Source organism: Erythrolamprus reginae, chromosome Z (genome assembly GCF_031021105.1).
Source record: "Erythrolamprus reginae isolate rEryReg1 chromosome Z, rEryReg1.hap1, whole genome shotgun sequence".
Lineage (NCBI taxonomy): Eukaryota > Metazoa > Chordata > Lepidosauria > Squamata > Dipsadidae > Erythrolamprus > Erythrolamprus reginae.
The window spans coordinates 34,373,010-34,389,210 of NC_091963.1; the positions used below are offsets into that span (position 1 = coordinate 34,373,010).

The 16,201-nt window shown below is 40.7% G+C and overlaps 1 protein-coding gene across 1 annotated transcript in view; it reads left to right on the forward strand.

Moving 5' to 3' along the window:
- Nucleotides 1–1,479, forward strand: part of COL1A2 (collagen type I alpha 2 chain) — a 56,885-nt gene extending 55,406 nt beyond the window's left edge. Inside the window, exon 51 of the mRNA XM_070729123.1 lies at nt 1,017–1,479. Within this exon, the coding sequence (XP_070585224.1) occupies nt 1,017–1,163 (147 nt within the window). The 3' untranslated portion in view covers nt 1,164–1,479. The remainder of the gene's footprint in view (nt 1–1,016) is intronic.
- The last annotated feature ends 14,722 nt before the right edge of the window (nt 1,480–16,201 follow it).

Sequence of the window (16,201 nt, forward strand, 5' to 3'; positions counted from 1 at the left end):
GGGGCGGCTCACAACACAATAAAAACAGTTCCTGACAAATCTAATAATTTACAATTTAAAATAGTTTTTAAAAAACCATTTTTAAGCAGACATACCTACAAACATACCATACATAAATTATATAGGCCCGGGGGAGATATCTCAGTTCCCCCATGCCTGATGATAAAGGTGGGTTTTAAGGAGTTTATGAAAGGCAAGGAGGGTAGGGGCAGTTCTAATCTCTGGGGGGAGCTGGTTCCAGAGAGTCAGGGCCGCCACAGAGAAGGCTCTTCCCCTGGGCCCACCAACCGACATTGTTTAGTTGACGGGACTCGGAGAAGGCCCACTCTGTGGGTCCTAATCGGTCGCTGGGATTCGTGCAGCAGAAGGCGGTCTCGGATATATTCTGGTCCGATGCCATGAAGAGCTTTGTATGTCATAACCAACACTTTGAATTGTGACCCGAAATTGATCGGCAACCAATGCAGACTGCGGAGTGTTGGTGTAACATGGGCATACCTAGGGAAGGCCATGACTGCTCTCGCAGCTGCATTCTGCACGATCTGAAATTTCCGAACACTTTTCAAAGGTAGCCCCATGTAGAGAGCGTTACAGTAGTCGAACCTCGAGGTGATGAGGGAATGAGTGACTGTGAGCAGTGAGTCCCGGTCCATATAGGGCCACAACTGGCGCACCAGGCAAACCTGGGCAAACGCCCCCCTCGCCACAGCTCCAGAACAGTGAGTGTATGGAAACACAATTCAGTGCAAGAGATTATGTCATAGAAGCAGAGGTGGGCTACTGCCCGGACCGGGGGAGGGGACACACACAGTGGGGTAGCAAAAATGGAGCTCCACCCCAGAGCACCAAACTTGCACTGAAAGATATTTAAAGAAAATGCAGGCCGTCCTGCATAAGCCACGACCACAGTGCGGTAGTAAAAATTTTCGTAGCCGTTCACTGCATATAAGATTTCTAATAACAGCAGATCAGTGGGTGCCAAACGTTTTTAATGATTCACTGTCATTATCTTGCAGAGAAAGACCAACGAATGGGGCCAGACAGTGATTGAATACAGAACAAACAAGCCTTCTCGTTTGCCCTTCCTTGACATTGCACCTTTGGACATTGGTGGCGCTGACCAAGAATTCCGTTTGGACGTTGGCCCCGTCTGTTTCAAATGAATGAACTAAAACTAACTTAAAAACAAAACAAAAAAAATTCTCTCTTTGCCATTTCTTTTTTTATACTGAAAGCTGACTCCTTCCATTCTTCTGTTCACCTACTTGCTTAAACTTTTGGCGGAAAAAGAAGGAAAAGGATTATTTTTTTTTTTGGAAACGTTGTGCAATGCAATTTAATACAGCCCCAAAAGGAATCAGAAGTTTTTCAAGATTTTTGTCACCATTTTCTGGAAAATGTCAGCCTTTGTGTAAAAAAAAAATAAAACAACCAAAAATATATTTAAAAAAACCAAATAAAAAAATTCCTGAAAGTTTGCACCATTTGTGGCCTTTGAATATCTTCCACAGAGGAAGTTTAAAACCACAACTTCCAAAGGTTTGAACTACCTCATACACTTTTAAGCCAAGTGTGATCCACATCCTTATACCTATGTTCTGAGGTGCTTTTGGACCCATTCATAGTAGAAAGGTGCTGATTCAATATTACAGAGTATATTACAATACTTGAAATTTAATGGTGCTAGTCATTTGGGGGGAACAAAACAAAACAATCAATCCCTGCCTTTCTGTATTAAGTTGTATTGTTTATTTACAATCTTTCTGAGAATAACTTCAGAATGCCCCATCAGATTAAGCATGTGGATCATATCTTCTCACACCCCATCTTCATCTTCTTCTTCTTCAACATCAAATGTCCATGCTTTTAAACCTCATTTTCTTCCTCTACAATGGGCCAAAAAGGAATCATCATTTCTCAACAACAAAAAAACTGTACCTATTTTGTATATGTGAGATGTTTAAATAAATTGTGAAAAAATTGAAATAAAGCATGTCCAGTGTTCCAAAAGAAATCACTGATGAGTAAAGTTCCTTGCTTTAGTATATCTATTGATATTCTGCACTTAATATTTACTTTCTTACTCTTTTTGTTGCCTACTAAAACTTTAAAAGGTAGTAAGATTTGCCTTGGCTTCTAATGTATATGACTGTATTTCCCACTATATTTTGGGTTTTCATCTAAGCAAAAACTGCAGGAAAATAAATTTCCTGTTTAAATCCATCCAAATATAGATGAATGAAACAAAATATTTTTTTTTTACTTTAACAAAGATTTTGTTATCAGAGATCCACAACATTTGAATACATTTTAGAACACATGTATAAAATCTATTTATTTATTTATTAAACTAATTTATATGGCCACCCAATTGACACTCAGGTTACCATATTAAGCTGGTTAATATTGTTTACTATATTAAAGTCTAATGTAAAAGTCATAAAGTTCCTTGCATTAAAAATTTCCTGCCCGTGGGAAGCTTAATATAATAATATATTCTTAATATGTTAACTTCCTAGGTAAAAGGAACTATTAAAAGCACCCATAACACTGAAGTGACACGGTCTAAGACATTTATATCTTATCATTTTTCGGAATGTGTTAATTCTCAAGTCCCAAGAATTTGTTTCAAAATAAAAGTGTATTTGTTCTCACATTTCGTGATTAGGTTTAACTAGAGGACTATTTTGCAAATAAATCAATCTGAGAACATTGCAACATAATCACACCTTTACTAATTCTGACAAAGCTAAGCAAGGACAACCAGGATAGGAGACCAAGAGGATATTCTGAAACTAGATTATATACTAGACTGAAAAATACAAGCCAAATGTTTGATGGGGTAATGGACATCCATATCCATAGTCCCAGAAGAAAACCGTGCCATTACAGTTCCCACAAGTTAATTCAAATGTTGTAATGCAAGATCTGCATATTATCTTTGCAAATGAATCAATCTGGAAACATTATAACACAATCAAACCTTTTAGCCAGAGAAAGCTAAGCAAAAGGATATCCTGAAACTAGTCTAGTCTATACTAGATAGAAAACTAAAAGCAAAATCTTTGATAGGATAATGGACATCCATTTAGTCCCCAGGAGTTAAAATCAATTTATGGAATGCAGGATCCGCGTAAATGATATGAAAGAAGTTTTATGTTTTATTCAAAAGTTAATGCACATCAGCAAACTGACAATTTTATTTAATTCCATAGAGATCAGTAATAGCCCTTAGACATATATCACTTCATTGTTCTTTACAACACATTCTGGGTGGTTTACAACGTCAGCATATTGCCTCCTAACAATCTGGTCCCCATTTACCAATCTCAGAAGGATGAAAAATTGAGTCAACCTTGAGGCCATTAGGGTTGAATTCCTGACAGTGTGCAGAGTTAGCTTGTAATGCTGCCTTCTAACCACTAGGTCACAATGGTTCTTAGCCCTACATTTTCATATACAGTACCTACAAATGGAACTGAAGCAAAATGGTCCGGCATGTGTAGAAAGTCAGCATCTACACACCCTTCTAGAGAATGAAATATGTGGGGAATATTAAAAAGGCAGGATAGAATATTTCCCTTAAAGGAGAAATGAGGGAAATCATAAGGGAGGCAGATCCCAGCCCCAGTATCCCTGCCCAAAGGAGAAACTGAAGAGGTCAGCTTTTAGAAGTGCAGATTTAGTAATTTTAGTGATTTAGTAATCACTTCAGAAAGAGTAGGTGAGACAGAAACTTCAGATAAACAGCAAGCCAAAAGTTGACAAGATTAGCTCAAACAAACACCTAGAATTTGCATTTCCCCTTTTCTCTATAGAGTCATCTATGAGCCAATAGGGATCCAGAAGGTATAATAAAACCCGCCCACTCTCAACTCCATTTTGTCAGCTGTCCCATAGCTGCAGGCTCTCTGTGTTAGTTCTGTTCACCAATAAACAGAATCTTTCTTTCTAATCAGCCTCCTATTTTATTCCCAGCTTGGATCTGGAATTGGATTTTTGTTCCAACACATGCAGCATACTATCAGCTCTTGAGCAGATTCGATTACAATAAATACTTTTTTTTAAAGGTCATCTTGAGGTAGTCCATTTGCCTAGAAGAGATGTCATGTCAATAAGAATATTATCACCATAACTTGTCTACATCTTATAATGTGGAAAATACACAATCTCTACCAAAAGCACAGCACACAATCAATGAATGGAAAACAAATCTGGTGTGTCTTCTTGGAAAAATATCAGAGAAATAATACATTTAGAAAAAAAGAGCAGTTTACTTTTTTCATCAAGACTTTAGGTCCTCTAACTCAGCGTTTCCCAACCGGTGTGCCGCGGCACACTGGTGTGCCGCGAGACATGGCCAGGTGTGCCGCCAAGCTGCAGCTGGGCGGGGCGCTGCCGGTACTTCCGTCCTGGGGCTCCCGCTCGCAGCTGTCCCCCGCCTCCTGCTCGATGCCGCGGTTTTCGGCGCTCTCCTGCTGGGCGCCAAAGAAGGAAGGCAGGAAGAAGGAGAGCTCTATTCTTCGCGCCTTTTCCCCGCCTTCCTTCTTTGGGACCCAGCAGGAGAGCGCCGAAAACCGCGGCATCGAGCAGGAGCCGGTTGACAGCTGCGAGCGGGAGCCCCAAGACGGAAGTACCGGCAGCGCCCCGCCCAGCTGGAGCTTCTCCTGCGTCGACGGCAAGTTTCCTTTGTGGCCCGGCGGGAGGGCACTGGCGATGGGAGCGGGGGGCGGGGGCGGCCGCAGTGGCCGCAGGCAGTCGTGGGGAGATGGCGGCGGCGAGAGGGAGCGCGCTCTCTCTCTCTCTCAGCTGACTGCAAGCGGTTGGACGTGCTGCTAGACGTCGTACATGCTGGCGCTGCGGGCCTGGCATATACGGTGTCCAGCAGCACGTCCAGCTGCCGCTGTCAGGGCTCCCGCTTGCAGTCAGCTGAGAGAGAGAGAGAGAAAGAAAGAGAGATATATAAGAGAGACATAGCAAGAGAGGCAGAGAAAGAGACAGAGCAAGAAAGAGAGGCAGAGAAAGAGACAGAGAGAAAGAAAGAGAGACATAGCAAGAGAGGCAGAGAGAGAGAGACAGAGCAAGAAAGAGAGGCAGAGAAAGAGAGACATAGCAAGAGAGGCAGAGAGAGAGAAAAAGAAAGAGAGACATAGCAAGAGAAAAAGAGAGACTTAGCAAGAGAGGCACAGAGAGAGAGAGAAAGAGAAAGAAAGAGAGACATAGCAAGAGAGACAGAGAGAGAGAAAGAGAGAAAGAGAAAGAAAGAGAGATAGCAAGAGAGGCAAAGAGAAAGAAAGAGACATATAGCAAGACAGTGAAAGAGAGAGAGAGAGCAAGAGAGAGAGAAAAGCAAGAAAGAGATAGCAAGAGAGACAGAGAGAGAGAGAGAGAGAGCAAAGGAGAGAGAAAGACATAGAGGAAGGGAAGGAGGGAGAGAGAAAGAGAGCAAAAAAGAGAGGAAGAAAGAGGGATGGAGAGAGAGAAAGAAGGGAAGGAAGGAAAAGAGAAAGAGGGAGAAATAGAGCGAAAGGGAGGAAGAGAGAGGGTTTTTTTGTCCAAACTTTTCTTTAGCCCTCCCCCCCCGCCTCGCCCCCCCTTTCAGTGTTCCCCGGGATTTTGAAAATATGAATAATGTGCCGCGGCTCAAAAAAGGTTGGGAAACACTGCTCTAACTATTATACCTATAATACGATGTTAAAGATACTGACATATGAAAAGAAACAAATACAGTACATTATTTTGATAATTACGTTGTCTTTAAGTAAGATAATTGTGAACAGGTAGGATATCTATTTCCATATCCAGTTTTAGTTTTGAGAGCAAAACATTAATAATAATAATAATAATAATAATAATAATAATAATAATTTGGTCAGTCTGAAGTCGGATCCACTGGAACTTGTGCTGCAACTACCATTTCCCCGTGGCAAAGAACTGGTGGGATCATAAGCCCAAAAAAGTGGTCGAAAATGAGCAAGCAAAACTACTGTGGGACTTCCGACTTCAGACTGACCGAATTCTGAAGCATAACACACCAGACATTCTGATTGTGGAGAAAAGGAAAGTATGTATCATTGACATCGCAATCCCAGGGGACAGCATTGAGGAGAAGCAGCTAGAGAAATTAGTGAAATACGAAGTTCTAAAAATCGAGCTGCAACGACTCTGGCATAAGCCAGTGAAAGTGGTCCCAGTGGTACTTGGCACGCTGGGCGCAGTGCCAAAGGATCTCAGCGGACATTTGAAAACCATTGGAATTGACAAAATCTCTACCTGTCAATTGCAAAAGGCTTTACTGGGATCGGCAAACATAATTCGCCGCTACATCACGCAGTCCTAGGTGCTTGGGAAGCGCCCGATTGATGATGAAATATGAAATCCAACATAGTGATCTTGTTTGCTGTGTTGTATTGACATAATAATAATAATAATAATTTATTAGATTTGTATGCCGCTCCTCTCTGCAGACTTTATTATTTTTATTAGAATTACCCTATAAATATCAGGATAAGAAATTCACCCAAACTGCAGACATACAAAAAGAGAGAGGAGGCGAAGGAGAAAAAAGAAGTGGAATCTATAAAAGACTACCCAGGAAGGCATTGATGATAATATTGACTGGCGGAAGGATGAGGAGAAGAGGAAGGATGAATGAAGTGGATTTTATGGGAGTTCTAGAAATATTCTCCACAAAAATCAATTCTCTGCAATTTTAGAAATTATTGAGGGCCTGGCGGAAAGACACAAACTGCATGTAATTGCCATCTCTCTCTCTCTCTCTTTTTTTTTTTTGCAATACCACATAGTTCTTCCTAAAGGCATGCTTTTTTTCTTAAAAGAAAAAAAAAGCAATAAAAAGTATCTATTGAGCCTTCAATAAACTAAGTGCTTCTATTTTATCCTTCAAAAATATCCTTTGCAAAAAAAAGAGAGAGAGAAATTATAAGACCGCCTCCCTCCAGGGATGTTAACCCATCAATACTATGATTCAAATAACATTTTTTTCATATTGTGAAATTGGTAACTGGAGATACTATGTCTCTCTATCTGTCTATCTGTCTGTCACATTTGGCTGATTTTACTAGCTTCAAAATCTAGGCTCAAGACCCAATTAGTACAGCCAATCCTCGGGTTATGAGTGTTCATTTAGCACTCAAAGTTATGACATAAAGCACCCCGCTATGGCAGTGATAGTTAACCTTTTCCAATGCCCCATAGATGGCTATGAGGTTTTCAAAGGCATCAAAGATGTCTATGAGCCATTTCAAAATGAAGCAAATCCCTCCATTTTGAAACATGCCACAAAGGCCTATGGAGCAAATCCTTCCCTCATAGGAATCTAAGCAAATCCCTCCGTTTTCATTTGCACACAGACGAAGCATCCAGTCTCCGTCAAGTCTCCATCTGGGCAAAAAGTGTCCCAGTGGTAGTGGTGGAAAGAAGTTCGGAGAGGTGGTTAACAATTGAATTAGATAGATAGATAGATAGATAGATAGATAGATGGATGGATGGATGGATGGATGGATGGATGGATGGATGGATGGATGGACGGACGGACGGATGGACGGACAGACAACAAACAAAAAAACAAACAGGAGTCAGGAGACGCAAACACTTTTTACACCCAGGAGTTTCTATCGACTCTTGTCTCCCTCAAATATGTCCTGTTTTTGGTGGGACAGTCATCTTTCGGCTGTGGCGAGGAAGGCGTTTGCCCAGGTTTGCCCAGGTTCGCCTGGTGCACCAGTTGCAGCCCTATTTGGACAGGGAGTCATTGCTCACAGTCGCTCATGCCCTCATCACCTCGAGGTTCGACTACTGCAACGCTCTCTACATGGGGCTACCTTTGAAAAGTGTTCAGAAACTTCAGATCGTGCAGAATGCGGCCGCGAGAGCCATCGTGAGGCTCCCCAGATTCACCCACGTTTCTCCAACACTCTGTGGCTTGCACTGGCTGCCGATCAGCTTCTGGTCACAATTCAAAGTGTTGGTAATGACCTTTAAAGCCCTGCATGGCATTGGACCAGAATACCTCCGGAACCGCCTTCTACCGCACAAATCCCAGCAGCCAATAAGGTCCCACAGAGTTGGCCTTTTCCGGGTCCCGTTGACTAAACAATGTCGTTTGGCAGGCCCCAGGGGAAGAGCCTTCTCTGTGGCGGTCCCGGCCCTCTGGAATCAACTCCCCCCAGAGATTAGAACTGCCCCCACTTCTTTGTCTTTCGCAAATTATTGCCAGTCATGGGGGAACTGAGACAACTTCCCCAGCCTTTTATATTTTATGTATGGTATGCGTGCGTTGCATGGTTTTTAAATGATGGGGTTTTTAGATGTTTTTAATATTAGATTTGTTCCATTGTAACATTGTTATTATTGTTGTTGTGAGCCACCCCGAGTCTTCGGAGAGGGGTGGCATACAAATCTAATAAATAATAATAATAATAATAATAATAATAATAATAATTATTATTATTATTATTATTATTATTATTATTATTATTATTTTAATAATTTGTTCCGCGTCCCGATTTTCCTTTCTCTGGACTGCCCAGAGCGAATAAAGTGTTTCCTTTCTCTGGCCGCTGGGAGAAGCTTCCCCCTAAAGAAAACTCTTTATTCGCTCTGGGCAGTCCAGAGCAAATAAAGTCCAGGCTATGGGTTGCTTTGCACATGCCCAACAGTGAGTGTACAAGAGAGAGAAATCGGAGGGTTGGAGAAGAGACCGAGCGCGCACCTCTCCAGCATGGGGGGGGGGGAGAAGAGTGCTGCTTCCAGTATAAGAAGCAGCCTGAAAGCAGAACAGGCCAGCTACTTTGCTCTCTTCCCTTGTCTTACTGTTTTATGCATTTCAAATCAGGAAAGATAATAAATTGATAGAAGTGCCGGACAGGGAATGCAATACAAAAAATAAAACTTGATGTAAAAGTCTTTAGAGATGTTTCAGTCGTCCGTCGTCTGTCCAGCCCCTCAACGATCTCCCGCTTTACCGAAGTTATAATCTGGTCACCTTATTCAAAGCAAAAGAAACTGCGGAAGAGACGAGACAGGTCTTTGCAAGGAAAGTCAGTGCACTACAGCAGGGAGTGGGAAGACTGAGGTATGAATTCCCTACGAAACTAGACTTCCAATCCTGGGTCTTGAAAGCTTAGAACTACGACGCCTTAAACATGATCTAAGTATTGCCCACAAGATCATATGCTGCAACGTCCTGCCTATCAAAGACTACTTCAGCTTCAACCACAACAACACAAGAGCACGCAACAGATTCAAGCTTAATATTAACCGCTCCAAACTTGACTGTAAAAAATACGACTTTAGTAATCGAGTTGTTGAAGCGTGGAACTCATTACCGGACTCCGTAGTATCATCCCCTAACCCCCAACACTTTACCCTTAGGTTGACCTCTCCAGATTTCCAAGATGTCAGTAAGGGGCATACATAAGCGCACTAGTGTGCCTTCTGTCCCCTGTCCTATAGTCTCTCTTATATCTCTTATATCTACTATATCTCTATAAGCTTCATTGTATATTATTGTGCATTGGACAGAATAAATAAATAATAAATAAATCTTAGTGGGTTGGGAAGGCCTTTGGAGCCTGTTCCATCATTAGCAATCCTATGGAACTTCCCAACCTTGAGATACCTCACGTGCACTTAACAAACCCACATTCTGTTGTGGTTGGCTCTGGCCCAGCTCCTGCCCCAGGGAATGTGGAGGTGGATGCAGGGGAAAATTCAACATGTCACAGGCCTGTGTTATTGCCGACAGAATCAGTTCAGAGTTTAGTTTCCTCTGACGAAGAAGGTGGGAGTGACTCGGCAGAGGAGGGCTTGGCACACAGCCCAGGCAGTCACTCTCCCTTATCTTCCATTGATTCACATGATGACATTTTGGACCCACGCAAGGGCAGAATTATGCGTAGAAGAGACCAAATAAGAACATATTACAGGAAATAAGGGAGGCCACCTGCGTTTGGGTGGGGCTCCAGTAATTAGGGCTGCTGCTATAAATAGCAGCATGTGGGTTTGGCCGTTGTGGAAGAATATCTGATCGGAGTTCGTCAGGAATCATGTGTTGCTGGACTTTGTTGCTTTTTCACGCCTTTGTAACCAAAGGAGAGCAACGTGTGTGTGTGTGTGTCTCACTCCGTTGGAAGAAGAAGGGGTGCGAAGTTTCTTCACAGCTGCTCGCTAAGTACTTAATGACTGCTTAAGGGAAATTGTACAGACTACCTTGTTGTTTTGGGAAGAGTGCTCTTTGCAATACAAAAAGAGTGTTTAGTTTATTTTGAATTTTGTGATAAAGAACATTGTTTTGAATTTTCAAACGTGTGTGTGTGTGTGTGTGTGTCTGAAATTTGTACCCTTGAATTTTCGGGAGGCTCCTATCAGAGAGCCCGGCAGAACACATTCGCTTACGCATTAAATTAGCGATTAAATTGCCAAATGTGTGGGCAAAAGCAGGGAGTGATCTCATTCATAGTACAAGATTCACTCCCATGAATCCTTGAGGTACGAATGGAATGGGCATTGCATTCCTAACTCGAGGGCTACCTGCACTTGGATAATAGAGATCGTCAGGAAATTCCAGGGCTATAGACTAGAGGGGGAGGGGGAATAATATAGAAGAAAGGAATGGAAATCCACTTCCATCTCACACAGCACTTAGGACAAGAGGTTTGCTCAGGCTGAAGAGAACTTTATTTGTTTATTTTGTAAGCGTGCTTATAGATACTCCACTTGCAGTTCAACTAAGTAAAGTTCATGACTATAGCGTGGTATGTGTTTATTCCTCTGCTTATTCCAAGACATGTGATTAAATTCTTTATTAGGGAAATGGCATGGATCAAACAACCTAGGGGGAGGAGAGGGAGAAACTAAATCTTTTTATACCTAATGCATGGATCTATAGTGCCACTTACTGTCTCAGAAAGAAATAGCAGAACTACAGAAATTTGGGGATCAGACTTTTCTCTATACTATACATACAGTACAACTCTAAATGACTGTATTGTGTGTGTGTGTGTGTGTGTGTGTGTGTGCAGTGGGCGTGGCTTATGAAGGACACCCTGTATTTTCTTTGAACATCTTTCAGTGCAAATTGAGTGCTCTGGGGTGGAGCTCCATTTTCACTACCCTATTGTGTTATTATTATTATTATTATTTATTAGAATTGTATGCCGCCCCTCTCCGTAGACTCGGGGCATTCTCCCCCCCCCGGTCTGGGCAGCAGCCCACCCCTGTATGTATATATGTATGTATGTACGTACATATGTGTTCTGTCGGGCTCTCTGGTAGACTCCTCCCAAAAATTCACAGGTACAAATTTCAGACACACACACGTTTGAAAATTCAAAACAATGTTCTTTATAATGACAATTCACTTAAACCAAGCCCTCTTTTTGTATAGCAAAGAGCACTCGTCCCCAAACAAACTGGTAATTTATACAAGTCCCTTATCAGTTCTGTGATACTTAGCTTGCAGCTGTGAGGCAATTCACAATCCTTCTTCTTTCACAAAGTAAAACACACTTTGCTCTGGTTTAGTTTCAAAGCCAGGAAAAATCAGCACACAAAAGGTCAAGGTCAGTAAAGCGGTCACAAAACACAACGATCAGATAATCCTCCACAATGGCCAAGCCCACAGGCTGCTAGTTATAGCAGCCTCACTAATTACCACAGCCCCACCCAACCACAGGTGGCCTCATTTTCTTTGATAATAATCTCTCAGTTGTTGTTGTTGCCTATGCATCGCTCTCCGCATGCATGGCTGTATCATTAACTCTTGTTCTGAATCCAAGGAGGAGCTAGATAACTGATCTCCTTCTGAGCTGTCTGCCACACTCTCCTCCCTGTCACTCATGTCTTCTTGGTCAGAGGAGCCTTCATCAGCAGATTCCACAGGGGGGGAGGCAAAACAGTCCTACAGCATGTGGATGTCTCCCCCACATCCACAGTCCTTGGGGCAGGAGCTGGGCCAGAGCTAACCACAACACATATGTATGTATGTATGTGAAAACCACTCGCACCATGAAATCTCTAGAACCATAAAGCCTACAAACTTGAAATTTGGTATGTATGTTCCTCTTGGCTTCTAGATACTCACTAAAAAGGATTTTCATTAAATCCTTACAGGTCATTAATATTTCTTATATTATTAGTGACATGTTCTGATGCTAATTAGTTAGATGTTCTATTCCTCTCCCAACATGAAAATAACTCCGGAAAGCAAAGTATGGCATAGGAGACGCTTCTGTGGGGCAAGACTGAGGGAGATAAGGGGATAACAGAGGGGAGGATTCTGTAGGGAGTAGGATGGGGAGGATTTTGTGGAGCAAGCCTGAGAAGGAGAGATAAGAGCCTGAGAAAGGGGGGGGGGGGAGGCCGATCCATAACTACTCATTAATTTTAAAGCTGTAAGTGACGAAACTGATGATGGAGACTTTGGGGCAGAGGAATGCTGCCTGATGACTGACCCTGGGATATAGGTCTCATTAAAGGCCCAAACCCCACTGTTAACCAAGACAAATTAAAACCATTGCACTGAAGAACACTTTTTTCTCAAAGGTCCAACTCAACACTGAAGCTTTTGTGGGTATCTTGTAGAGCAGTGTTTCCCAACTTTGGCCATTTGAAGATATTTGGACTTCAACTCCCAGAATTCCCCAGCCAGCAAATGCTAGCTGAGGAATTCTGGGAGTTGAAGTCCAGATATCTTCAAGTGGCCAAGGCTGGGAAACACTGTTGTAGAGAACTCATTGCCAAATTTCCTGTATAAGCCAGAAGAGAAAACGTTCATTGTTTGAGAAATATGTCTGTTCATATATTCTGGGAAGGACACAATATCAAACTGTTTTCATGTTACCCAGAAAGAAAGACACCTCTCTATACAATATTAGTCCTATTTAAAATCTTAGATTAAAATTCTGTGAAATATTACAAGCACTATCCTCTGTCTTGTGTTCTTGCAATATGTTATTAAATAATTGGCTTCAGGTAATGATTTCGAATTTGAATAACCACTAAGAAATGAAATGATTAGCTAAGCTTAATACGAACAATTCTCAGAATGTTACGTGAATGGATCATTTCCTATCTTGGTTACTGCTAGTAAAAGTGAATAATTGCTAAAACATTTTCAATATTATTCAATCACAATGCAATGCAATGGGAGGCTGAATTCTCACACAATTTTCCCAACACCAAGAAAAACCTTTCACTTCTACAAATACCAACTCTATTACTCTAGGTTCTAAATTCTGTAGCATTATGTTGAATTACACATCGCTATGTTAGCTAGTTCATATAAATAAGTGATTTGGAATCAGGTAGTAGCAACTAAATTGAATAAAATTAATAAATTATTTCATAAGAAGAGATTAGAAGTTCTGACATTTAGGTAGGAAACCAAATTGGCTCCCAGGTTGCTTGTGCCTGTCAGTCGTCAGAGACCTGATTGCGAAGGGAGTGTGAGGCTCCACCCACCTTCCTGGATGCTGCCATTTGGGGTTCTTTTACCCTCTGCACATGCACACAGCACTTTGTGCATGCAGACAGGGTAAAAGAATCCAAATGGTGGCAACTGGGCAGGTAGGTGGAGCCTCTTGCTCTCATTGTGACTGTCTCTCCAACAAACTAACAGGCACGAGCGAGAAAATTGGATCCTAAGAATTGAAATGGATGCTATACTTTATCTTCATATATTGGAGGTCTGAGCAGTTGGAAAGGTTATACTAACTGCAAAAAGAAGATAGGAAAAAACTTCAGCAACATTTATTTCATTTTACATCTTTTGAGTAACCACTAAGAAATAAAATGACTGGCTAAGCTTAATACTAACAATTCTCAGAATGTTAGGTGGATGGATCATTTCCTATCCTGGTTACTTCTAGTAATGGACAGTGGAGGGGGAAGAGCTTTTTTCTGCATTTATTAATTTGAGATGCTGGCAGAATAAGTTAGTAAGACTAAGAAAAAATCAGAAATTCCCTACTTGTTGTTATTTACCTTTTTACAGAAACAGAAACATGTTTACCCAAGGACTTATTATCACAAAAGATATGAAATTAAACACAGACATATTTTGTCCTCCGTTTTATTTAACTGTTAAACTAAAATTTGATTCTGACTATGTATGTTCACAAGAGTTAATGCACATTGGTTAATGTGTTGGTCTAAGGCCTGGAGAAACTCAAGATTCCACCCTCAGTCAGGGAGGTGAATATAATTGTTTCAGATCATCTATATAACTTGCTGCCAAAACCCACATTTGCAGAGAAAATAGCTATTACCCAGTTTCAACTTGGAGAATTGTAGATGGAAATGCCATTGAAAATGGTCATCAGGATAATTGTTGCATTGCTTTTGTTTTATTCTAATTTTTAAAAAGAAAAACAACTATTCCGCCTCCCCTTATAACTACAATTGAAACCAGAATTTATGTTACAACAAGGCAACTCTTAGATGAACCAATTATACAATCTTCTTTTCCACAGTTGATAAGTGAATCACTGCAGTTGTTAAGTGAATCACACTGTCATTAAGCAATTCAACTTCCCTGCTGACTTTGTTGGGAAGTTCATAAATGGAGATCTCAGGACTTTGCAGTCACCAAAAATATATGCTGGTTTCTAAGCACCTGAATATTGATTACATATGGAGGCAGCACTGGTTTTAAGCAAGGGCTGCTTAATTTTTTTTCAATGCCATTTTAACATCACACTTTAAATAAATGGTTATAAGTCAAAGACTACCTGTAATGAAGAAAGAAGAAACAATCTTGGTTATGGCAATTCAGCCAGGTTACTTGGTCAGGTTGTAGCAGATACAGGGAGAGTACCATACACATATCTATATGAGATGCAATTTAGGACTAATATAAATGTTGATAGCTTCACCTCCTCCAGTTAGTCTTTCAATATATTTTTCCCCTTTCTCCTTCTCCATGACCTTCCTCTCTTTACTTTCTTGTTTTCCAGGAAGCCCTTAATAGGTATCCCCATGTGGTACATTCTGTAAGATCAAGGAGAATTAGCTTGTTCTGCAATGCTGAAACACTTAACTAAAATTTTGTTTGTGGACTTTTTCCTGGTGTCAGCTGAAATGGCTTAAATATTCTGCATCAACACAATTTAGCGACTTCACTAGATATTGCTTCATGAGCAGAACAGATTTTAACTAAATGGATTGGAAGTACCATATTTCCTTCATTGCGTAAGTTACAGTATTATTCTGTTATTTCCAGAATAAGCTCAGGGGAGAGGTAGGGTCAGCTAATTAGTCCAGTTAACAGAAAATACAAAGAATATGTATTGCTTGTGACAGGAGATTGGAATACCAAAGTTGGAAAGATTAAACAGAAAAATGTAATTCTATTACTACAGATGTAGGAAAGTGAAATGAAGCAGAAAGTTAACTATCAATTTCTTCATAGCGAACGAACATTACCTTCAAACAGCCAGACATGGAAGAGGGGATACCAGAGGTTCAAATTGGTGTAGAAAAATCTATGAACACAATATGTTATTGCTGAACACAAAGACATGAGCTGGATAGTTAAGAAAGGCAATGAACACCAGAAATAAATCACTATATTCTTCATTGATTATAAAAAAGGTTGTACTGATCATGTCAAGTTGTTGACAGTGCTAGGAAAAATCAGGGTGCATCTGATTCGCAACAGAAATTTATTTGGAAATCACTACATACACAAAATAGTTAAACAGGCTGACTCCAGGTTGGTAAATTACTGTATATAAATAAAACAAAATAAAAAATAACATTATATTGACTGGTTTCTAATATGATTTTATTGCTTATTTGCATCCAGAATATCATTTAGTGTTTATATCTTATGATTCTTGATCAACCTATCTTTTTTGTTTATGTTTACTGAGAGCATATGCACCAAAACAGGTTCCTTATGTGTCCAATCACATTTGACAAATTCTATTCCATTCCATTCTATTCTATTCTATTCTATAGGAGTGCCATAAGGATGTACATGTTCACCTTATTTATTCAGCCTATATGCTGAATATAAATTAAAAGAAGCTGGACTAAAAGATCCCTTAGTTTTGGATCTTGAGAGTGTGGTTTTAAAACTGGACGAAGAAACATCAATAACCTGCACTACAATAATGACACTAACCTAATAACTAAAACATTATTTATTAATTGGACTTATATGCAAAGAGTCTGC